Source organism: Sciurus carolinensis, chromosome 7 (genome assembly GCF_902686445.1).
Source record: "Sciurus carolinensis chromosome 7, mSciCar1.2, whole genome shotgun sequence".
NCBI classification, from domain to species: domain Eukaryota; kingdom Metazoa; phylum Chordata; class Mammalia; order Rodentia; family Sciuridae; genus Sciurus; species Sciurus carolinensis.
Window position 1 is genome coordinate 22,049,348 of NC_062219.1, and position 26,686 is coordinate 22,076,033.

General features: G+C 38.9%; 1 protein-coding gene across 7 annotated transcripts in view; it reads right to left on the reverse strand.

Annotated features, from left to right (window-relative positions):
* Nucleotides 1-26,686, reverse strand: part of Phactr2 (phosphatase and actin regulator 2) — a 256,136-nt gene that overhangs the window by 54,339 nt on the left and 175,111 nt on the right. For all 7 annotated transcript variants that reach the window (XM_047557219.1, XM_047557225.1, XM_047557222.1 and 4 more), the window contains exon 3: nt 4,543-4,623. In XM_047557219.1, coding sequence (XP_047413175.1) covers nt 4,543-4,623 — 81 coding nt within the window. The remainder of the gene's footprint in view (nt 1-4,542; nt 4,624-26,686) is intronic.

Sequence of the window (26,686 nt, forward strand, 5' to 3'; positions counted from 1 at the left end):
ATGGTGAAAGGAATAATCTGAAAAATGGAATAAACATTTTAACATGCACCAAAAACAACAAGGTGTATGCGAATACACAAATAACATGAAATGTAATTACACATACAAACAATTAGAGGGGGAACAGGAATGGTTCCAAGCACCTCTGTCTGCAGAATGTATTACATACGTGATGTGCTAACTTCACATAGTAACGCATCTGCCACGCTGTGTTCAGGGGAAAGATGGTAGCAAGGCTACGTTTATTTTCATTGTCTTATTTATGGGAAGATTAAAATGTACTCAGGCAATTGTTATATATAATTACCCAAAAGTCCATAAGGTAGCCTAATAATAACTAGAAAACATTAGTTTAAAAAAATACATGGAAAAGAGCAGCCATAGAGGAATATTTTAAAATCATAGCTTAAAATAAAATGTCCAATATATTATCTAAATCATAAAAAACTAATTTTAATCCTTGAACTTTCATAGTTCCTGAGGTTTTCTAAAGTGAAAGATATCTTGCAGAAACTTCCAATTGAGTGATGCTTGAAAAGATCACCCCTACTCCATCTATGGAAAACTTAAAGAGGCACTCCATTGTAAAAGCAAAATCAATGAATTAAAGTTTTGATTCAGTAGAGTTGAAGAGATGCATGATTAGAGATGGTTTTATGCAATTGTTCATTAATTTTAAGTCATTATAAAACAAAATATTTCTCAAATTTTCATTGCTTTGGTTCAACAATAAAATTCATTGGCCTTCTTAACAACAACAACAAAAATAGGCATGACCAGTAAAAAATAAATATTATGGAATTATGTCATGCTCAAAATGAAAAGCAACTGTTGCTTAGTCAAGTAAACTACTAAGAACCTATAATCTGATTCCTGCATAAAACTAAAATAGACAATCATTAAAGGAAATACCACTGCTAGCAAATCCTATTTCAATAAAATTAAGGTAAGAATTATTTGGTTTCAAGCAATTAGCTATAGAAGAAGGAGGTGGGTTACAATATGCCCAGATAAAATTAAAATGATGTAAGAATAGACAATTCCAGCCAGATGCGGAGTCGCATGCCTGTAATCCCAGTGAGGCTGGACAATGGTGCGTTCAAAGTCAGCCTTAGCAACTTAGCAAGGCCCTAAGCAACTCAGCGAGACTCTGTCTCAAAATAAAATATTAAAAGGTATGAGGATAGACGATTCCAAGTGAAATATAAAATATAGAAATATACAAAATAAAAATATATAATATATAACATAAATAATATAAAAATAAAATATAAAATATAAAAGTAAAATTTATATAAAATGTAATATATAAAAATATTAAAAGGGCTGGGAATAGATAATCCAAGTAAAATTGAAAAACACTTTGTATAAAATTCTTCAGATATAAAAAAATTTTTTTTAATTAACTAAAATTTACGTGTGTATTCTTTGACTTTAGTTGGTAATAAACAGATATTAAAGTCACGTTAATGACAATTTTAAGCGATTACATGAAAACTTTTCGGTAGGCTAAATAACTGATTTTTTAAAAAGTTCAGACCAAAAAAAGCTAGAGAGAAAATTAGGTTTGTCATAAGAAGAAATTAGATTATCACATGACAGAAATAGTCAATGATGTGGGAAGATACTTACTTTGAGGCGTGAAATAAAACTAGTGCATATAAAAATAATTGTAAACCAAAGAGGCGTGGTTGCAATAAATATGGGATTTAAGAATAAAACAGAAAAGAACTGAAGATACTAATCCCTTCGTGTATGGACTGAAAAGGTTTTCTAGTTCTGTGGGTTTAAAAAGTTGTTTCAGCATTAAAATAAATGAAACCCTTGATGTGGAGCATCACTCCAAGCCAAAGTCAAAGAAGGTGCTAGGAGATGGTGAAGCAGTACAGGCTGAGAAGCTGGAGCCCTCGTAAGCAAAGGAACCAGAACTCGGCAAATCACTGAGCTTAAGCAAAAGGAAACACAAAGCAAAACAGAAACCAGTCATTCAATAAGAGCATTTGAGTGTTGGAAGGGGGTTACCTCTTTCTGGTAAACAGGGGCACAGCAGGTAGGGTTAGAGGAGGAACAGGGAGGAGGGAATCATGTATGACCAAAGGTAGGTGACTCATCACAAGGGGGAAGCCACGCCAGCAGAGAAGAAAGGAGGACAGCAAATGGGCCAAGACCCTCATGTGCCCTCATGTTAAAGGTAAGGAGAAGCTGGAAGGAAGGGACCAGAGTTAAGGACCGAACCTGGACTAGACCACGCACAGGATTCTCAGGAGAGATTAACTGCTGAACTCTTAGACTGAAGTTATCTCTTGGTGGAAAGTAAGACAATCTAAAGGGAATAATAATAATAGCTGAGAGTGAGGCATGGGACAGGATGGGATGGGGTCAAACCCAGGGCAGCTGGAGGGACTTAAAAGTCTAGCTGGCCTGTGTAATAAAGGGCATAATTGACAAGCACTGTCAAGAGCTATGGGGAGGTCAAGAAGATCAAGGCCAAGAATGAATCTTCACTGGCAGAGGCGAGGAGGCTGTCACCAGAAATGCAGCTTCTAGTCTCTTAGACTGAAATTCTCAAGGTAATTGTTTTTAGGAAAATGACATAAAACTTTTTTCTCCAGCCCTTGGTTGAAAAGGGGGAGAGCTCTATTTCCAAGGGGCACCCCTGGGAACTTTCAAACATTAGATAACTTTTGTAGTTCTACACAAGGTCCAGGAAAAAGGTAGAAAGCAAATTCAGTATGTTTATTGTGTTTAGGTTAAAAGTTATCTTGTTCATTTATGTTTCAAAACGTCTAATATTCAGCAGCAAAAGATTAAAAAGAAAGGTCAAATAGAGTCAGACTTCTGGGACATAAGTATATATTAATCCAAGAAATTGTAACCCATGCTGTAAATGGCTTAATGGATTAGACAGAATAAAACCAAACAGTATTTAAGCATTTCTTTAAATTGACCATTGCTACTTGACTGTAGAAAAAGCAAAATCTTTTTCTTCCTACCATTTTTAATTAAAAGAAAAAGAAGCCTCTAATCACTATCTTTAAACCTACCGTTTTCAGTTATAAATTTCACTTTTTTTCTCTTTCTTTAAAATATTTTCAAGTAAAGAATACCAAACAAATGCATGGTCAATCCATAAAGCTGATGGTCAGTATGCAGCTCTCAGTGGTCACAGAACTTCTCTACTGCCTGCAGAGAAGCTGGACATGACATGAATTTTGATATTGTGTATCTACCTTCAAATTAAAAAGGCTAAGGATGTGTTTTTTTTATTATTATTATTTTTAAAAGTCCCAGACAGGAAATAAATAGCTTCAAGGTAACAGAAAATTGGGGAAGACATAAAGTTCATTTATAGAGTGAGAGAAGTTTGACAGGTCAGAAGCTGAAATAAAATATCTAAATTGTGAGGGCTTAGTAAAAAATGGTACTATTCACTTTTGATTCCCCACACCACCACTTTTTTTTTTTTTTTTTTTTTAAGCAGAAGTAAAACAGTAAAGCACTTCCCAGCTCCATTTTGGAATTATTCAGATGTTGGAAAAAGTATGTCATTTCAATTTATAAATGACAAATGCCAAAAAAATGTTAAGTTCTTTGCAAAGAAACATGTTCCAGGAAAAAAGAGAAAAACTATTATTTTGATTCTAAATGAATAGCATGTTATTTGTTCCGATAAAACAATGATAATACTTCACCTCTCCAAGCAAAGGGGGAGGTAAGAGATAATTCAACAAAGTTGCAACAAATGTCCTTTATTTTGAACAGTAGTGGGAATAAAGAGAGTCACTCCAGTATGAATTATTTGGAGTAAGAACTAGTGCTGGTTGGTGTCTTCTTTTAAGAGTTAAACTCAGTTTCTATCTAATCCTTAACTTTTTTGAGCATGATTCCTTGTTTGGATGATAGAGGAAAAACAGGAAGAAGGTTAAAGGAAAGGGAAAAATAAAACTAGAAATAAGCATTGTTAGAGACAACGTGAGGAGCAGTTAGATTCAGAAAAAAGAAAAGAGAATAATACTGAAAAAAATTACTTGAGAAAAAGGATAAAGCAGATGAATTTGCCCATTCATGCCTTATTGATTGAGCGTACGAACATATCACAAAGAGTAAAGAACAAGAAGCATGTTAGCTATCTCTTCTTTTATTGAGTCTTAAGAAACAAATAAGGCATGAAGAAGCTGCATTTAGTCAAACAACCGAATTTAACTTGAGAGAAAGATTCAAGCTCAAGAACAGAGAAGAGGAGTCATGCAAGCACTGTGTTGTTATCTGTGTCTCTAGCCACCAATGTGCCTGGGTAGAGTTTTGGGTTCAGAGTGACCAATGGTGAAGTATTCACCAAAAAAGTCACTGGACCTCTTTTCTACAATACCTCAGATTCTCTGCTGCCCACAATGGCATTCCAAATCAAAGGAAGACTCTAGCAGCATTACTTGCTGCTTTATCTGACCAAGAGCACGATCATTTTAAATTTCAAGAGAAAAATGAAAGAAAGACTGAAGGATGAAGGATCAATTATTTTAAAGATATGATTAATTTCCTCACCTTGATCAGGCAACTCCTTAAGCACGCCCCTTCTTATCAGCTCCTCTCTACTTTGTCTTGTGGATATCTTCCTCTCTAATACTTTTGAAAAGAATAAGCACAAGTAAGAATCAAGTCATTGCTTAAAATAATTATGCACATCATTCCAAGTAGAATTGAACACATTCATTCCCATGAGGCTCAAACCCCAGCCCAGAAAAAGGTATGATTGGAGCTGAACCCACTCAGGCAGGACAAAGGCAAATGATTCCAGATCATGATCTCTAGCCCAGCGACCATCCCTGGTCTTTCAAATGGTAGTCTGTGGCTAAGGATCCAGATGTAATATTCCACACTGACTACAGAGACAGAGGTCACTTCGTGCTTTGAAACTGCTTTTTTTTTTTTTTTTTAGTAACAAGTCATTTCAATACATGTGTTTCTATAGATATACAGTTATGAAGAGGATACCCATGTTTGCTTTTAAAAATACCAACAAGCCACACACTTCCAGTAAACGTTCAGGTAACTCATCTGAACCCAGTGAGAAGGGACGACTTTTCTAGTGCTTTCTATTACACCATCTACGATAGAGATTCAGCACCTTGCACTTCTGTAACTCTTTGCCGTCCCATATTCACAAATTCCAGGGGTTCTACTATGACCAACCCAGGGTAAAGAAGGGTGTTAGACATCTGCAGCTTTCACAGGCATGTCAGGGGATGGTGTCATAATACCAAGTCTTCCATCTTCTGGAAAGGGTACATATTCCTGGCACTTCAGAACAGAGCTCAGGGGCATGCGGGCAGGACATCCATAGTGCTTACCTTCTATGTGCATAATTTTGGTTCTGAACTCTACAAGGTCTATGGAACCATTAGCTTCAAATCCTGGTTTCAGGGACACAGTCATGTCACCTACCAATCCTGAGTCAACTTCCCCCAAAGTGTGTCCTGCAAAACTTTATTCCCTGTAGATGCATTGTTCACAAAGTACCTTGACACAGTAGAGAAGGGCCAGGTAAGGGGTCCGGGCACTTTGAGAAGAAAGCAAGCTATGTTGGGGGAGACTCAGCAGCCACAGGAGGCCTAGACTTCTGACCTCCATAAGATTCCCATCCTGGTTTTATAATCTGCAAATCCCAGAACTACTCCGGACAACACAATTTCAGCTAAACCAAAGGCAAACTAAAGCCCATTACCCTCAGATGTGCCTTGACAAACACAAAGGGAGCACATGACGCACTAAAAACACATTTTCTCCTATGCTCTCGGTGGCCTGAAGCAAGGACACTGATGGCAGAGAGGGCAGAGTGGATGTGCCTGGAGCAGTGAGCTTAGAACCAAGTGCATAAAAGTCCCCATAAGTGTTTATTAATGGCCTGAGCTCCAGAATAGCAACACTCAGTCTCTCTTGAAGAAGTTGGATTTGTTCCCCTTTCCGATAGCTAGCAATTGTGTGTTTCTTTTTTATCCTGGTTTCTAGAAAGTTCTGATAGAAACTTGATATTTCCTCCAGATTTCACATGCCGCTTCATGCCTTCTCCTTCCCCACCCTCTGACTTCATTTATAGCGTATGTACAGTATAGCTGCTCTTTGTTGTAGGTTCTGCCAAACGTATTTTGGTTAGAATCAAAAGAATGACAATGAGCACCTTACGGGGTTTAGTGGAGACATACATGGAAGTTTCCCCTCACCCACTCCACTCCCCACCCTTCCTTCCAGAAGCAACTAACCACAGCTCTCTCAAAGGCTGGTGATTTCTCTTTTTTTCTTATTTATTTATTTATTTATATGTGGTGTTGAGGATCAAACCCAGGGCCTCACACATGCCAGGCAAGCGCTCTACCACTGAGCCACAACTCCAGTCCCAAGGTTGGTGACTTCAGAGGACAGACTTAACAGAGAAGGAGGTGAGGGATTCTTCCAGAGGCATTCTTTCTGATAGAAAGAGCGCTACTGTTTAAATACAGTGCCAATTTGCTGAGACTCTCGTCTAAGAGGAACACATATCAGTGCAGGAAGTCACACGACAACACCCACAATCACAGCTGGAGTATTGCGGAGATTTTGCAGGTGGTGTGGAAGGACCCAAGACATTGCCGCCTTCCAAAGCCTGCCCAAATCCTTCAGCTTGCCTGGGATCGGAGGGCAGCACAATGCTATAGACCTCTTGCGACAGGTGTCTCAGTCCCCACTCCTGGGACGGGTCCAGGACCTCCCGGCTATTCTGCCCTAAACTTGTAGCCAGGGGTGGCAACTGCCATAGCATGTGCTGCTGGTCCCCGGGTCGGTCACATTCTGGCAACCCAAACAACACTGACGACTCCAAATGCAATCACTCTGGGTGGCTTTCTTATCTTCATCCACCCTCTGCTCAGATGAAACAGAACTTTCAATTGTTTGCTACTTTAGTAAAGTTGCCTCAAACATAATGTGGTTATCAGAGTCCTAGATGCTAGACCCAGAACTCCTGCAACAAGTGACCTTGGGCGGTCACTTCAATTTCCAGGTCCTCTAATCCACGATCTGTAAATCTGTAAAATGAGGGATGAGAGTCAATGACCACTAAGGACAAGCCGTCCAGCTGAAACAGCACGTGAGCCTGTATCATGAATGAAGGCCATTCTGTAATCTCCGCTTAGGGGCACCTTCAAAAACTTTCATTCTTACACCAAAAACTCATCTCACAGCCTGGAATGTATCATGTTTATGTTTCTGCCTTTCTGTTATGGGTACCAGAGGATTTTTTAGTTTGAATTTGGGGTTTTCTGTTGCTTTAATTCTAACTTAATCTTTGCTTTAAAAGGGGAAAAAAAAAATTCCTCTCCTTTTTTTCCTTATAAACCCTGGAACTTTGAAGCAGCAGGTTGGCTTCCTGCCAGCAATCAAAAGCAACAGCTTTGTTCTTCTGCTCTACCTCCTATAAACGGGCCCTGATAGGAAAATGCCGTTGGCTATTTGTTTGGTCTCTGGCTAAAAGCATTTTTAACACATAATGCAGATAACTGTGTACAGGGCCAATGAGAACAAGCTGCAGCCCACTGAGCCTGGAAGGTATGTTGTTGGGCACAAAATTCCAACCCCTGCTCTCACCGAAGTACAAGTATCTCATTCTTCGCCTTTTAAAATATTTGCCCTGTGTTTATATAGTGTCTGTGTGTTTGCAGAGCACATTCACTGGGTACTTTGACGGGCTCCAAGGGGTTCTGCATTGGAACAAATCTTGGAGGTCATTCTAGTTCATCGTGCCTCAGAAGACGGGCATCTCAGGAACGTTCCTGACGTGTGCTCACCTGCTTTCAAGCCCGCAGAGGCAGGATGCTCACTTTCCCCACATGGTCCATGTCAGTTATGGATCACCCTCATTTTTAGGGAGTTGTTCCCCATGAGAAATCCAAATCTCACTCTCTGTAATTTCTGCACATTAATCAAACCCAAGTTATTGGTGGCTCTAGACTACAGGAAATTGTTTGTGAGCAAAAACCTGATCCTAGGTATTGCTCCAGCAGCTCTTTGACTTTGAAGCTCAACCCAATCTGTGCAATGACCTTGATAATATGGGTGGAGGTCCCCACAGTTATAGCATGAACAAAATATTGCCAGGGAAGAGATTTGAGGGGTGCACGACTAGATGTAGTAGCTGTGTCTCTCTAGGAAAAGGACTGCCACCGGTTGAGTAAATAAATGGCACAGGGTTACTCCGTTCTAATTGAAAAAGCATGAGTGATTCTTCCATTGGGATCAAGCAAAATCATGGTTTCTGGGTCACGTTCTGCACTGGCTGGATTAATGCTCTGATGTTTCCATCCGGGTTATGACAGCATTAATTTCTCTGAAGGTGAAGGAAGCACTGTCCACCATTTTCCTGACTTCAAGCTTACACTCCAGTTTCTCAAGTGCTGGAAAAGGAACAGTTTTCCAAAAATTCCCAGTCGCTGTCCATCTCAGTTTGTCCCGCATCAGCTTCTCAGCATGGGTCTCTAAGGCAGCCTCCTGGAGATGTCCCTTCTCCCAGCTGCCTGTCTCCCACCCACCACCCCTTCCTGGCTGTTTGAATCCTGTCCCTCCAGTGCCTGCTGTCCCCTTTTCCCCTAGGCATGCCTCTCATAGTGGCCTCTGTCTCTGCCAGGAGACCATTTCCCCAGCTTGGCTCACTCCATCATGGCCTGCAGGTTCTGCTCAAAGGTCACCTTATTAGAAACCTGTCAATGTGCACCCGAATAGCTTGCTCTGCTTCCCGTTGTTCCTTATCCATCTTATTTCCTTGCAGAATGTCTCATTCCCTGATGTGTGTAAGTATAATCTCAGAGAATGGAAACTCTGCTTACTGCTGTGTCTCCAGTAGTGACTTGCAGGCTATTGGCACTCAAAATACACGAGTATCTGTTGAATAGGTGAATAAAAGAAAATAGGCTAGTCACTAGAACGGATCTGCTTTCTGTCCCTCTCCAGCCTCCAGTTTAGGAGAAAGCAAGGGTGACTTGTGGAAAACTTTAAGGAACAAGAGCTTTCTGTCTTCTCCCTCCTTTACTCTTTGGCTGGGAAGGTCCAAGGGAAAATTCTCGGCTTTCTGTCCTATGGATCTTCTGAAAAAGGCTCTGTATGCACTGAAGAAGGGAGCCCATAGTGTGCAGAGGACAGACACCAGTGGCTAAGAGGGTGTAGCACACGACTGGCTGGGCGCTTCATAAATTAGAAGTGATTTATGATGTCCCGGGCATGGTGTGGTAGCCGTGGAGCCTGCATTCAGGAAAAGAGGCTGGGGCATATGCCACCGGCTCCGTTCAGTGGATACTTGGCCTGGGTTTCATGTGACTCTGGAAGTATCTGTGAGAGTAAATCTTGTAGTCAACAAGTCACTTGTGTTCTCATTTGGCGAGGAAAGAGAGTCCTAATTCTCAATTCTAACACCGTTTAATGACTGAACAAAATAGAAGAGCAAATAGAGACTATTAAATAAGCGTGCCTTGTTATCTTCTTGGTTCTGAGTAGTGAATGGCCTTACTGTAAAAGTGTGACAGAAACACAGAAAACCACTTGTCCTGTGTTGAAAGTGCTCTATAAGAGCTGGCTGGGCTTTACTCCTCCTCAATAGCAGTTACAGAAAAGAGAATGTCAGAAAATGGTCTGCTTTCTAAAAGACCCTTCACTGAGGCTAGGTGGCTAGTGTTTAAAGAAACAACCACCCCAGTGCCACCCAACAGCACACTGCAAAAGCCTTCCGAAACATCCCAAGAATGTAAAGCGGAGAAATAAAGCCAACACTCCCACCTGGAAACACACAGGGTCTGGACATTTTCTTGTTTATCTGATCATGCCATTCCCCTCCTCAAAAACGCTCAGGTTAAAGAAGAGTTCCTCGGAGCAGCAACCAGCTTTATACCTGGTCCTGCTAACCGTTCTTCCCCTCACTCTTTTTACACCCTTTTTTTTTAATAAGTTCAATGTTAAAGTCAAACTTTACTTCTTATCATTTCCTAAACATCTGCAGCACCTCCTCAGCTCTGTTCCTTCATTTACTCTTTATTCTTCCTAGCATTAGACTGTTTCCTTCTCTCTCACAGGTAAAATCCTCCCTAGAATTTAAGTAGTCTTCAAATAGCGCCCCCTATTGGGTGATATCACGCCTTCCAAGTAATTTCTCTGTGCCTCAGCTTTTTCATCTGCAAACTGGGATCATAGTTGCTGGTTCTTTTGGATTAAATGACTTAACCCAAGTAAAGTACATAGACCAGTACCTAGAATTTAGAAAACATTCAACAAATATCAGCTCTTACTTTTATTTCCGTTATAGCATGTTCCACATGTACATTGTTTATTGCTAAATTCATGAGTACATAGTCGTATAGTCACATGACTCTAGTAGAGATCCTCTGAGGAATGTCTTGTTTACTGTTTTGTACCCAAAATACAGAAAATAATCATACTGCATAGAGCAGATACTGGGTAATCTACGTGTCTTGTGGGGGGCAGGGCAGCATGCGTAACATCTTTTTCCACTTGTTTTAGAAAGAGACCCCTGATTTTTCTCTTTTGGAAAACCACTTCTTCCTTCCAGCCTCTAGGCTCTGGGGCTCCCAGATTTTTCCAGTAAGAGATGGTCTCACCCTGGCCCAGTGATTGGTTCAGAGAGGGGCACATGCCCAAATTCCACCAATGAGATCTGAGCCCAAGAAATTTACTGGAGCAATAAAAAAACTAGGCTTTCTCTTCTTCTGGAGCTGTTAAAACTTGGTGAACTAGTCTAGATTTGCTAGTGACCACCTTGCCTGCACAAGAGAGAGCTTAAATAAAAAAAAAAAAAAGCCAACACATTAGAACATAGACTCAGAAGAGAGAGAAACACAGATTTCTTTTTTTTTCCTTTTTTTAATTTTTAAAAATGTAGATTTTTTAGTTGGTAATGGACCTTTATTTTATTTATTTATATGTGGTGCTGAGAATCAAACCCAGTGCCTCACACACGCCCAGCAAGTGCTCTGCCACTGAGCCCCAACCCCAGCCCTGAAACACAGATTTCCTGAATGCTGTATGCCCGTGGGTTTTCCAGTTATATGAACCAATAAATTCTGTTCGCTTAAGTCTTTTATGATTCATCAACAGTAAAGAGCCCTGACTAATCTAAAGGTATCAACTAAAGTTTTTAAAGTGAATTTTTTTTCCAGCAGAGAGCAAAGATCCTCTAGGTCTGCAGGGTACAAATATGAAAGGGGAAGTAAACGGACCCTCTTTTTCTCCCCCTTGAGTTTGAAACTTGGTCAGGTCTAAAGAAAGAGGAAGATGGAGAGATCTATGTCCCTTCCTTCTCTTGGGACATTAGTGTCACAACTTCCCCCCAGAATCCTGGTAGTAATCATTATATATTTTGTGCTTAGAGAGCATTTTCATAATTATTGTCTTGTCAGCCCTGACCCCAGTATGCCTAAATACAGGCTAAGCAATTATTTTTATTAATCACATACAAATAAGGATATTGAAACCTGGAGAAGCTAAATACCTTTTCTGTCTGGTTGAATTTAAGTGTGTCTAACTAAAAGCCTTTTACTCTGCCTTCTCCAATCTGCATTTATAATTAAAAAGATTTCACCTTTCCCATGAAAGTTTTCTAATCTTTCTTCAAGACTTAGGATGGAAGAACAACAGTTTCAAGTTTAATTTATTTGTTTATTTTGTGGTACCAGGGATGGAACCGAGGGCCTTTGCGCGTGCTGGGTAAGCACTCGACCACTGAGCTACATTACATCCCCAGCCCTTAGATGGCTGTGTATTTGCACAGTTCAAATCATAAAAAGCTATAGTTATGATTCTCACTCTCACCCTGCCCTTCACCTATACAGAGAGAACCGCCTCCATCTCTACAAGCAATTAACAACTTTTATTGGGTATTATGTCTCCTAGATTTCTGGGGAAAATTCAAATATTCATTTCAACTTTGTCCTTTTTTATACAAAAGGTAAGATGTTTTACAAACCATTCAGCATCATATTTTTCCATTGAACAAATGTATGTAATAGCTTTAAAATTTCAGGAGACAAGATGGACAGAAAAGGTTGGGGTGGGAAGAGAGAGGAGGTGACTACCTTTGACCTGTGCTCATATCAGAAGCCACAATCACTTCTGCTTCCACAGGAGGCAAACTGGGAATGGCTATGGCAGGTCAGCTTGAGGGGACCTGGGTTGATATTCTCAGGGGATAAAGGCTCAGAACTCAAACAATGAGCAAGTGCTCAATCCCAGATGGGCCAGGAAGTACAGGGAATCTCAGGAGAGTAATCAGAGGCCTGGACTCAAGTGCTTCGGGGAACACACGCCCCTGTCCTTCCTCCTTCCACTCTGACTCTCACGAACGCGTGGGAAACAGAAATGCCCAAGACAGGCGCTTTGGTACTCATCCAGTTCAATGAAAAGATGGTATGTTTCCATTTCTTGTTTACAGTACGAGGATCCAGAACCAAGACCTGGTGAGACCACAGGGGTACTGACCTTTGAAATGAGGATAATGATAACCATCCCAGGCTGGAGGAATGACTGAAATGTGAGTCCTAGCTCTTCATGGTGATGAGGGTTTTCACACTGGATCTCGAACCATGTTCATTTGAGAGAAATCCAGAGAGCCTGCCCTCCTGACACCCAGCTGCACGATCGGGCTCCAACATTCTTATGCAATTGACAGAGTCCACAGCTATGATCAAGATGGGGTATCTCCTTTCCCTTTAGATCAGGCAGTCAATGACAAGAAAGATCAGATACAAAAGACCTTGGTGACCCCAAACTATCAAAACCAGGACATGCCCACTCATTTAAACATCTAGTTCTACTACCTGGGTTTAGGGTGTCTGAAACTCTTCAATTTATCTTTTAATTTTTTATAGACTGCATTTTGATTCATTGTACACAAATGGGGTATATCATTTGGTTTCTATGGTTGCACACGATATAGATTCATACCATTTGTGTAATCATACATGTACATGGGGTAATGATGTCGGTCTCATTCCACCATTTTTTCGTACTTCCCTCCCTCTCATTTCCTTCTACATAATCCAAAGCTCCCCCATTCTTCCCTCACTCCCCACCCCCCACCTCCATTATATATCATTCTCCACTTATCAGGGAAAACATTCAGCCTTTGGTTTTGGGGGATTGGCTTATTTCACTTAGCATGATATTCTCCAATTCCATCCATTTATTTGCAAGTGCCATAATATTATTCTTCTTTATGGCTGAATGGTATTCCATTGTGTGTGTTTGTGTGTATATATATATGTGTGTGTTTCTTTATCCATTCATCTGGTGAAGGGTATTTAGGTGGTTCCACAATCTAGCTATTGTGAATTGAGCTGCTATAAACATTAATGTGGCTGTGTTACTATAGTATGCTGATTTTAAGTCCTTTGAGTATAAACTGAGGAGTGGGATAACTGGATCAAAATGTGGGTCCATTCCAAGTTTTCTTAGGGTTTTCCATAATGCTTTCCAGAGTGACTGTACAAATTTTATTTATTTATTTATATACGGTGCTGAGGATAAAACCCAGGGCTTCGCACATGCTAGGCAAGCCCTCTACCACTGAGCCACAACTCCAGACCCCCAAATAGCCTGTTTTTCCTTAGTCAATCCATGAACAACACTCATCAACTCAAAGTAATAGGTGGGGCAACCCAATATAAGTTAGTAAGATTTGAGTAGGACTTTCCAAAAACCCATGTTTATTACTTTCATACACATATCTGACCAGACTAGGTTTCTTAGGGTGATTAAAATCTTGGTTTTCTTGAGCATTTTACACATTTCTCTCCTCTCCCTACTATCTTGCCTACCCAATAGAATGACAATCTTTGTAAAGAACAATATTCCTCTGGTAAAACTGGTCTGGACCTCCATTAAACCAGGAGGTGTAAACCATCCCTGATTCCTGTTTGGCCCTGCAGTGGTAGGACAAAGGGTAACTTGAATGAAAACTTATTTTCCAAGATTAAACACAAAAAACAGGGCTTGAGTAAATCTGCCTTTTCACCGTGGCTGAAACTATAATGATTAAAGTTTGAGAGCAAAGGTCACTTTCAACTTTGACAAACATTCTCTTTCAATAACCTCCCTCCTCACCGTTACAAATTCTGATTATGAGGGTGACATCAGGGTCTCACCATTTTCTATATACATGCTTTTATTTGTTCTAATTAGTTATACATGACAGTAGCATGCACTTGGACATATCATACATAAACATGTGATTTCTCATTCTTCTGGTTATACATGTTGTAGAGTCACAGTGGTCGTGTGGTCATACATGTACACAGAGTAATAATGTCTGATTCATTCTCCTATCCTTCTTTCCCCCATATCCTCTTCTCTTCCCTTCACTCCCCTCTGTCTAATCCAAAGTAGCTCTAGTCTTCTCTAGCCGCACCTTCCACCCAGCGGTTGAGAATTAGCATCTGCATACCAGAAAAATCATCTGGCCTTTGTTTTTTTCGGATTGGCTTATTTCCCTTAGCATGATAATTTCCAGCTCCATTCAGTTACTGGCAAATGCCATCATTTCACTCTTCTTTAAGGCTGAGTAATATTCCATTGTGTACATACACATTTTCTTTATCCATTCATCTGTTGAAGGACACCTAGGTTGGTTCCATTGTTTAGCTATTGTGAATTGAACTGCTATAAACATTGATGTGACTGTATCACTATAGTATGCTGATTTTACGTCCTTTGGGTATAAACCAAGGAGTGGGATAGCAAGACTGAAAGACTAGAAAATAGAACATGGATCAGAAGGTATATATTCCTCTTAAAATATAATATACAATACTAAATTTTATATAATAAAATGGATTTCTATATAATATACACACGTGTCTTATATGTCATTCTCAGGAGTTAGAATATGTCCTGTGAAGAAGTATTCTACATAGGAGTTTTCATATATATATTACATATTATATTCACATGTAAGTGTAGAATAAATATCTTTATAGAGAAATCTCTATTATATTCAATAGACTTCTATAGCAGAATACTTCTACATGGGACATATTCTCACTTCTAAGAGCACCTCTGTGTTCAAAACGGATCCTGCATCTTATTAGCAGGTAATCCAGCTGGGCTCCTCAACCTCACTGAGTCTGAGTTTCTACATATAAGAACACAGGCACTGAGACCTAATGTGGATAGATATCAGGGTGATTACACATCTCATCATATGTTTGACACAAAGTACAGACCAAGTAAATATCGGCCTCTGCTCACCCTATTTTCCATTTTCTCTTGTATGCCTTTGTGTAGACCTCGCTAATATTCTACTGGTAGTTTTACTCTGCTGTGCATATTCACCCCTGTGCACAGTACAGGGGTTAAGAATGAAATCTCAAGCCAGGCCAAAATGGTTCAAATATGGATTCTGCTAATCACAAACTCTGGTGCTTAGGGCAAATTGTTTGATTTTTCTGTGCCTCATTATTCATTCATTAGTAAAACTGGGCTTGTAATAGTAACACACTCATAGAGTAATTGGGAAGATTACAAGCATTTAAAACAGCATCTGATACAATAAAAATATAACTAGAATGAGTTATTGTGATTAATATTTACATTTCTTCTTCCAACATTAAGTTTAATCCTAAGTAAAATTTCAAATGAATAACATAAAAATTTTTTGGTTTTTGCTTTTTCAAAAAAGTACTTTATTTCATAATGTTGTATATGTAGCAAATGGCATAAATTATCCAAAAGGAACATTTTTTAAACTTTGGGGTGTGATAATTAATTTGAAGTTTTTAGTACCGAGTTGAATTGAAAAAATCAGCAAAAAGAAAGAAGTACGTAATGCCAGCAATATGTCAATATCTGACTAAAAATCGATGATTAAACTTTAATTGGCATCCTGAATGTTTTCATCCAACATCTCCTTTAAGAACAAATTATAGGAGTTAGGAGAAGGGAAAATTGAGAGGTGGTTGTTATTTTTGGTGGTACTGGGAACTGAACCCATGGCCTCAAGTGCTAGGTAAGTGATCCACCCCTGAACCACATCCCCAGCTAGAGAATTGTTATAATGGTAGTTTAGTTTTGTAAGAGGAAAAGTTCAGGAGTTCTGTTAACAGCAACGTGAATATACTTAACATTAGTGATCTGTACACTTAAAAATGGTTAAGATGGTAAATTTTATGTGATGTATTTTTCCTACCATAATTTAGAAAAATTATAAAACTTTTTCAGACTATGGAGTACTGCATAAATGCTAAGATGAAAAATGAATGAAAAGGAATTTTAACCACACCAATGCAAAAGGAGTTTCCTAACTTTTTCCCCAATATCCAGTCTTCTTTCCAACCATGTTTCTTACTTTCTTCTATTTCTCAGGTAGCCTCTTAAATTCTATAAGAGTTAACAAATAAACATTTACGCTTCATATTTAAAGAAATTTCATGAGTTTCAAGACCTACAGTCTGGATTCTGGAAGCAGTTGAAGAAAACTTGAGACAAAATGTGTTCCTAGTCTAGATGAGTAAATAAATGTCTTCTGTCTACCATGAAAAGAAGAAGAATTAAGATGGCAGCTTGTATTCCAAGTGGGAAACAGGTCAGGGAAATACGCAAGCCAGAAAACAGTGGCTTTCCAGGACTCAGCCCCTGAGATAAGGACAGGATTCATACCACAGGATGAAAAAAACAAAACCGAAACACAACAGGAAATAATATGCAAAGGAAATAAAATAATGGGCTTTCCTGACATGAGTTCTCTGACCAGGCCAGAAGGAGTTCTGTAGGATCTTTAGACGTGTTTAAAGTGGTACCACTCCAAAGGAAAATGAAATGAGGAAATTATTCACCCAAGTAAGGGCTATAAACAATCAGATCCTCTCTTGAAGCAAAGCAAGCTCATTTACCTCAAACTGATGAAACCTCATTTTATTAAAAGATTGATGGGAACGTTGCTCCTTTCCTCTACATCCCTCTTAAAAATCCGATGTGGCAAAGAAATATAAAGAAAGGAAAGCAAAGCTAACAATAATACATTTCAATTGAATGGGCATGATTTTTTAAAATGTCATTTATAATCAGAAATCAGTTCATTTGAGACTGTTTCTGTAGATGGCTTCTTGGAGTTCCCCTGCCCTAGAAGAACTAACTCCCCCCTGGCAAAGTCTGTGCCCTTGAGTTACTAGTCAGATCTATGGAGCTACAAATTTAAACCCCAAGCTGGACTTGGATTAAACAGGCAATAGCCCATTCTCCCAAATGTATAGGAAGCAAGGGAGTCTCCTCAACTCCATTTAAAAATAAGAGTCTATGGTTTATTAATCAGTAGAAGGTAGGTCCTGATGGTTTAGTCCTTTCATTGTGCAGCTGGCTATTTTAAACTTGTGATGGAAAGTTACCATATTTATGAAACCACTGATTTCAATTATGACAAAAGCACAAAAACCTAGCTCTCATGTGATATTACGCTATCTCATAAATGGGCTTCACCACTAGAACAGACCTGCAATGAATGATAAATGTTCCAGAAATAAAAGGTGGGGCTATAATGATTCTTTCTACCCACACATGTATGCAAAGATTGAGCCAAGAAAAAAAAAAAAAAACTTATTCTATTGGGAGAAAAACACTAAAGAGGAACATTTAGTTTCCTATATATGTCATGCATGTTAGATATAAGGAGAAAATCTGTTCTGACACCATACTGCATCTTTAGGAAAACAAGGTAAGAATTTCAAAAAAGTATATATGACAAAATTATAATGTTAGTACTTTGGCTCACAGATTTTCTAACACTCAATTGGTTGGATGAGGTTCAGTTATAGAATATACAGGTACGCAAATAGTTCAACTGAAACACAATCCCATTTGCCTCTTTTTTTGGTCAATGATACCCCCGTGCTGACCTTTACGTTGCCATACACAGCAACATGTAGTCACTTAAGTTCATTATCCATTCCTAAGGGATGAGGTCCTTACCCCATCCATTATACTGGTGAAATATTCATTTTGTCTATTATGGCTTTCTGAGGTTTCTTTTGTTGTTGTTGATGGACCTTTATTTAATTAATTTATTTATATGTGGTGCTGAGGTTGAACCCAGTGCCTCGCACGTGCTAGGCAAGTGCTCTGCCACTGAGCTACAACTCCAGCCCTCCATGGTTTCTAAAGGCTCTTTTAAATAACTCTCAGTGATATGACACTGAAGAAGGATGGAAAAAGATAGTCATTCCCCATCCTCATTCTAGCACTTTCCAAATCAAGAAGAGTCACTGGCCCATACTCCATATATGAGGTGGTATAAGGCCCATCAAGAGCCTTTCATTAATTCATTTTGTTCCACAAACATTTACTGAATATTTCACATAAGCCAAGCACAAGTCTAGTTGCTTCATGATCTTGTCAGAGAAGACACAGAAAATCCCTGTCGTTATAGAATTTATAATCTCCTGGAAGCAGGGCCAGAGGACAAATGGTAAAAAATGATTTATAAATGTTAGAAGGTAAAATGTGCTTATGGAAAATGAAAAAAAGTAAGGAAGAAAAAGAAGAATCCTGAGTACAGGAGAAACGACTTCATGCTCATGCGGCAGGTAATGATAAAAAAGATCAATGGTAACAAATGCAGTTCCGACTGTGCAGCGACCAGAATACCCATACACTTCTGCTGGGAATGTAAAATGGTGCAGCCACTTTGGGAAACAGTTTGGCAGTCTCAAGATGTTAGACGTTGACATTACCATATAGCTCAACAATTCCATTTCTGGGAATTCACCAAGAGAAGTGAAAATATAACGCCACACTAAAACTTGCACAAATGCTTCTAACAGCATTATTCATAACAGCCAAAAGCAGAAACAGCCCCAAGTTCATCCACTGATGAATGGATAAATAAAAAGTGGCATATTCATACAACGAACCTAAGTCAGCAGTGGAAAGAAATAGCATATGGATGCACCCTACAAGATAGATCAACTTTGAAAACACCATGCTAAGTGAACTCAGTCATAAAAGACCACTTATTTATTGTTGGATTCCATTTATATGAAATGTCAAGAATAGGTTAGGTCCTTAGAGTAGAGGTGGGGAGATCTGGAGAAAATGAGGAGTGCTAATGAGCGTGAGTTTTTTTTCAAAGGTGATGAAAATGTTTAAGAACAACTGTGGTGATGGTCACACAGCTTGTGATTACTACCCAAAATCATGGAAGCGCCATGTTCAATGGGTGACTATGTGGTATGTTAAGTCACAACCCAACAAGGTCATTAAATAAAGAGTGCTGGGGAAGAGGAGAGATTCAAAATAGGATGACCGAGGTAGACCTCACTGAGCATGGCACTGAATGTGGATTTTACTGAAGGAGATGCAGTAGTTAAAGAAATCTGGAGGAAGAGTCTTGCTTTGTTTTCCATTTCAAAGCACAACAGTCCCTCCCAAACTCACCAGACAGAAGAGAATACCTGAATGGCCCTGTGACTATAAAAGAAAAGAAATTTGCAGTTTAAAATCCTTTGGGTCCCGACAATATCACTGGTGAATTCTACCAAACGCTTGACAAAGCTTGACAAAGGAATAACATCGATCCTATACAATCCTTTTCAGAAGGAGGAAGGGAAAGTTCCCAACTCATTTTACAAGATCACTGACATTCTGATACCCAAACTAGATAAGCAGAGCAGTATGTATAAGAAAACTACAGACCAATATCCCCAGTCCTAAATATATATGTATGTGTGTATATATATATATATATGCACACACACACACACACATATTCCAATAAAATCCTGCAACAAATAAAAATAATACCACCACAATCCAGTGGAGTCTATCCAAGGAATGCAAAGTTGGTTCAATATTCAACAGCCTATCAATGTAACCAAATATAATAATAGTCTAAAGGAGAAAACTCACATGATCATATCAACTGATGTTGAAAAAGATTTATGACTATTCATATGAAATAAATACTCCAGGGCCAGGGTTGTGGCTCAGTGGTGGAGGGTTTGTCTGGCTGTGTGAGGTACTGGGTTCGACTCTCAGCACCGCATATAAATAAATAAAATAAAGATCATCAACAACTAAGGAAAAAAAAAAGAAAAAAAGAAAGATATACTCAAAACAAAAACAAAACAAAAACCAGAACAAAACTGACAGCGTGCTCTTATAAAACACCTTCGGCAGACCTCATGCTTAAGGAATGCTTTCCCCCTAAAGATGGGAAGAAGGCAAGCATGTCCCTCTTTCACTACTACTATTTACTATTGTAGCAGACATCCCAACTAGTGAAAAAGCAAGGAAAGAAATAAAAGCCATATAAATTAGAAAGGGAGAAATAAACCTTTCTCAGTCACAGATGACATAAAGATGACATCATTATCCTCGGGAATCCCCAGTAAAAGAAAGTCCCCAGCCATCTTCCCTAGAGCTACTAAAACTAACAAGTCAGTTTGGTAAGAAAGCATACATTTGTATTTCTATAAGCTAGCAATGATTAAGTAGGGATGGACATTTAAAAATATTTATAATTTACAATAGCTAAAAAAAAAAAAACAAATTACTTAAGTGTAAACTTAATATTGTCTTCTCAAAACTGCAAAATGCTGATGAAATAAAAAAGAAGAGCCAATTAAATAAAGAAGCAAAACAGGGCTGGGGAGATAGCTCAGTTGGTAGAGTGCTTGCCTCGCAAACACAAGGCCCTGAGATGGATCCCCAGTACAGCAAAAAAAAAAAAAGGAAGCAAAACAGTTAACAGATTAGAAGGTTCAATATAGAAAAGATATCAAGTCTGCCCAAACTGCAGGATAGATATAATGAAATTCAAACAAAAATCCCAGCAGGAACTTATTGAGAAAACAAGCAAGCCAATTTCAAAATTTAAATGAAAAGACAAAGAAACTAGGTAAGTTCAAACAAATTAAAATGAAGAATGAAGTTGAGGAATCACAGTACCCAATTTGCAGACTTATATTGCTATAGTAATCAAGAAAATATGATATTTGTGAAGAAACAGACACAGAGATGAAGAGAACAGCACAATGACTCCAGAAATAGACCACACACACACATGTGGCCAATTAATTTTCAACAAAGGTGCAAAAGCAATTCAATATGGAAAAGATAGCCTTTCCAACCAACACCACTGAACCTCATGCAGGACACCAAAAACACAATCTAAAAAGAAGAAAAACGATAAATCATACATCATCAAAATTAAGACCTTGTGCTTTATAAAAGACATCATAAATGAATAAAAAGACAAGATAAGTCTGGCAGGAAGCCTCTCCAGGTAACATAATCTGAAAAAGGCAATGTACTTAGAAAACATCATCTTAAAAAGTGTCAAGAAAACAAACTATCTGGGCTTGGGGTGCAGCTCAGTGTAGATCTCTTGCCTAGCATATACAAGGCTTGACCCCCCAGCACCACAAAACAATTCCCCCAAATAAAACAAACAAACAAAACTCCGTGGGGTGGGGAACCAAACTACCCAATAAAAATTGGCCAAAGGACTTGAACTGACCTTTACCAAAGAGGATACATGGAAGAAAAATATGCTGATTTTTCAAAACTGTGCAAAGGCAATTTAACAAAAAAAAAAAAGAACAGTCTTCAAAAAATGAGATTGGAATAACTAGAAATTTACATTAAAAAAATGAACCTTGACCTAAGTCTCAAAATTCCATAAAAATCATCCTAAAATTGATCATAGATTTAAATGTAAAGCATAAAACTAAAAAAATTTTAAAGAAAACACAGGAGACAAGAGAGCATTAGCATAGTCCAAAGACTATTTTTTTTTTTAAACACCACATTCTTTTCTGAGGTGCTGGGGATTTGAACCCGGGTCCGTGAGCACGCAAGGCAAGCTGAGCTATTTGCCCACTCTAAAGAAAACACAGGAGAAAATATTTTTATGACTTAGAGTTAAGCAAAGAGATCTGAGACACTACCAAAAGGAAGAGCAATATAGAAAAATTAATAAATAAGACAATCAAAATTAAACATTTTTGCTTGAAAGAGATATTTATTTTTTTAAGAGAATGAAAAGACAAGGTATAGACTAGAAGAAAATATTTACAAATCACATCTAACCAATAGTCTAATTAAAAAATAGGGAAAAGAACTGAATAGAAACTCTACTAAACAGGAATGGTAGATAAGTACATGAAAGTACATGAAAACGAATTCAACATCATTAGCCGTTAAGGAAATCCAAATTTCAACCATGGCAAAATATGACCACACACCCATCAGGAATCCTAACAGAACTAATAACAGCACATTCCAGTCCACAGTGGTCCTGTCCACCAGTTAAGAGGTGGACGCAAAGCACACATCCATTGACGAATGGATGGACAAAGTGTGGTATACCACACAGCCTCAAAAAGAGAAGAAACCCTGTCACATGCTACAACATTATGCTAAGTGAAATAAGTTCGTCACTAAAGGACAACTGCTGCCTGATTCCACTTCTGTACAAGATCTGAAGCAGAAAAACTCATAGGTATAGAAAGTGGAATGGCGGTGGGGGTGTGGAACCACCGTCTAGAGTCCCAACTACTCAGGAGGCTGAGGCAGGAGGATCACATAAGCCCATGAGTTTGAGATCAGCCTGGGCAACTTAGCAAGACTCTGTCTCAAACAAAAGAAAAAAATAAAAAAGGGAAGTCAAAGGGTGTTTAGCAGGGGAGGAAAGGAAGTTGTTTACTAGGTATAGAGTTTCAGTTCTGCAAAATGAAAACTGTGTGGAGATCTGTTTTCACGACAGTGTAAACCACTTAACACAACTGAACTGCACATTTAAAAATGGTTAAGAGAGTGAATTCTATCATATCTATCATATGCTTTTTACCATAATAAAATAATAATAATGACTCTATCAACTGCTGACAGTGATGTGGAGCAACAGGAATTTTCCTACATTGCTGGAATGTAAAACTCTGGAAAGCATTTTGTTGGAGACTATGCCATGTGGACTACGCCAAGATGGCGCCTGGAAGCCAGCCAGAGGTTGCTTTGATCACATCAGTGGTGAGGAGGTTGATTAACATAAGCACACCCAGGTGATTTATCATTGGCCGTATTCAATTAAGTCCACGCACACAACACGTGCACAGGTGTTCCCAGTGCTCCTGATCGTGCCTGCTCCTTTTGACCTTTACTGTTTTGACCTTCACCGAGACAGCTAGCTCCTCGCCTAATCTTCGCATAATTGGCGTCAGCCCTACCCTTCACCTCCTGGAGGGGATATAAGCCGGCTCTCCTAGAGCGCCAGGGTTCCCAGGTTTCCTGAATCAACAATAAACCGTTCCGAATTCAAGAGCCTCGCTACTCCTTAGTCTCCGCACCAAATTGACTCCGCTGGGCGGCGTCAGCATTTGATAATCGCCTATATACACATTTAACAGAAGACCCAAGAATCCTACTCTTACATATTTTTCCCTCTGTAAATGAAAACTTTAGCTTACACAAAAACCTATATAGGAATGTGCATATCAGCTTTCTTCATAATTACCCCAGACAGGATAAAATCAATGTTTTTCATTGGGTGAATGGATAAACAAATTATGCCAGGGTTCTATACTACAAAGTACTATTTATCCTTAAAAGGAACAATGGACACATGCAGCAACATGGATGGATCTCCCAAAGCTGCTGTGCTGAGTGAAAGAAGCCAGCCTCAAAAGGCGACTGATTCCATGTGCCATTCCTGAAAGGACAAACCTAGAGTGAAGAAGAACAGATGGGTGGTTGCCAGAGGTCAGGGGCTAGAGAAGGGGTGCCAAGAGTGAGCGACTATAAAAGGATTGCCAGGGGCATTTTTGGAGTGATGGAACTGTAATATAGCCTGATCGCACCAGTGGTTATGTAAAGCTACACATATTAAAATTCTTAGAACTGTGCACATGTACATACAGCCTCAAAAAAAAAAAAAAAAAAACCCTACTCAAATGATAAATGATGGAGAGAATGACCTCTTTAGCTTACATGAGCAGTGACTGAAAGTGGTCCACCAAAAAAATATCAACATCTGAGGAATTCTTAACTTAGACTCAGTGAGGCTGGTTTTTTGACTTTTGGTTTGAAGACCTGTCAGAATATGGCTCTTGGTTTGATGTCAAGAAAGGAAGCCATGCTGGGTGTGGTGGCACAGGCGTGTAATCCCAGTGGTTCAGGAGGCTGAGGCAGGAGGATCTCAAGTTCAAAGCTGGCCTCAGCAACTTAGGGAGGTCCTGAAGCCAATTAGTGAGACCCTACCTCTAAATAAAATATTAAAAAAAGGGCCGGGATGTGGCCTACTGGTTAAGTACCACTGGGTTCAATCCCCCATACCAAAAAAAAAAAAAAGAAGAAGAAGAAAGGAAGGAAGCCCTTACAAAATGTTTATATCACAGGGTTCAATTCCTTTCTTGATATTCTAAACCTCTTCTGGTAGAAATATAGAGTAAAATCACATGATCTGGTAGGAGTCAGTGGTGTTGGTCAACAAACATCAAGATTAACAACTACAAAGTTCATGACTGTAAGGCATTTTCATTGTTCAATTATTGGCAAAATTTATAATGGATAGGAGCCGCTGTGTTACCCAGTGATTGACAGGAGGAAGTGCATGCCATAGTTAACCTGTGCAATTACTTAACAGGATTCTTCAGAGGGCTGTCCCCTCCTCCTTCCCACCTTTGCTTAACTGTTGCCTTTCCAATAAAGTCTCCCTGACTGCCTTATTCTAAACTATAACCTCCCCCTATATTGCCTACTCCAATTCCTTGCTGTATTTTCTTCTTGTCACTTTCTAATGTTCTACCTAATCTATTTGGATTTGCTTTCTGACTCTTCTCCCGACTAGAATGCAAACTCCAAAAGAGAAGGCAGCTGAGTCTCTTTTGTTACTGAAGTCTGTAACAGGGTCCCTAGAGTCCCTAATAGTGACTGACATGATTGGATGAGGATGCTCAGTAAACATTCATTGAGAAGATAAAGAAATGCTATCATATAAGGAAGGAGATCTTCCTAGACCTGGGTGAGCTGTGTGGCCCTGGCCTGGTTATGCAACTCCTCTCTGCTATTGTAAAGCAAGAGACAGATTCCCTCTTCTTCCTCCAAAAAAGGATGAGGGTGAATGACACATGAAAGCACTTCCACCCCCTTGGTGAAATGAGAGATATAAATCACAACACTGCCATTTATGAATGAAATCAGAGCAGTCGTTAACAAATATCACCTTGGGCAAATCCTTTAGCTTTGTAGATATGAGAAATAATCCCCGGCAGCAACATGATGCTTCTATAATTATAGAAATATTATACTTTATTAGGACCAAACATAATTTTAATCCTTACCAACCATTTTGTACAAGTGCACTGCTGAAACCAGACCAGTGAAGTAGAACCAAAATAATGCCTCAGACCAAATTCTTCTTCCAGCAAAAACTAGAGTATGAAACAAACCTATCTATTAGTGTCACCCTTCAAGGGACTGATCTTTACTGATCTGGGTAGGAAGTCATCTTTTAGTGATGCATCAGAGTATAATGGTCCAAAATATCCGCCATTGTGCCTTACTGCTTGGCTTCATATGCTGCCTTGGCCTCCTGCCAGGAAAATTTCTTTGGGCAAGTCCACTGAATTTTCTGGGCCCAGCCTCCTCACCAGTAGAACCGGATAAGAGAAACACTTAAACTTCATATGGTTGTTTTGATGATTTGATGAGTCAATATAAATAAAGTTCTGGGAGCAGAACCTGGTATATAACAGCACTCAATAAAAGCCATTACTACTAGACTACCTTCAGAAAATTCAAGTTTTACCACATGACTCTGCAAGTTAGTCTTGATTCCTCAATACTGACACTTACAGAGATGTTAACTAAAAATCAAGATGGATATTCCTTTCCCATTACTAACAATGTGAATAAAAGTCACAATTTTAATGAAGATAAATTATCTTGATTTTCTTCATTTAGGAGTGTAACTTCCTCTTAAACAAGAGTAAAAGATAGGAAAGAGAATTTTTTCCTAATTTTTTTTTTATCAACTTTTAAACAGTTGTGATTGTAAAGTATTGTTTTGGGTTAGCATTTTAATATGTTGTGTTTTTCTTTTCCAATATGATTTTTTTCATCTTAAGTTTCTCTTATGAAGTCCTGAAGCACCCAGGGCTCCACCTGTAGTGATAGGGGATATTCAATAGAAAAAAGCAATTGAAAGCGCACTAAAGAAATTTATACCAAGTAGAGTTACTCTAGTAACTCTATACCCTCGTGAAGTGGAGCAAAGAAGAATGGGATAATCTCATCTTAAATACATTACAGTAGATAAGGAACACAAGACTGACAAATAAACTAGAAAAGGAGTCAAAATACAGTTGTCCCTTGGCCTCCACAGGGGAATGGTTCCAAGACCTGTTGATGTTTAAGTTGCTATATTAAATGGCACAGTATTTGCATATAATCTATGCATATCCTCCTGCATATTTTAAATAATCTCTAGATTACTTACACCTAATACAATGTCAATGCTAATATAAGTGATTACTACACTGCATTATTTAGAGAATGAAAGAAAAAGAAGTCTGTACATGTTCAGTACAGATGCAGTCTTTTCCAGATATTTTTGATGTGTGGTTTGTTGAATTCTGGGATACAGAGCCCATGCACAGGGAAAGCTGACTGTATA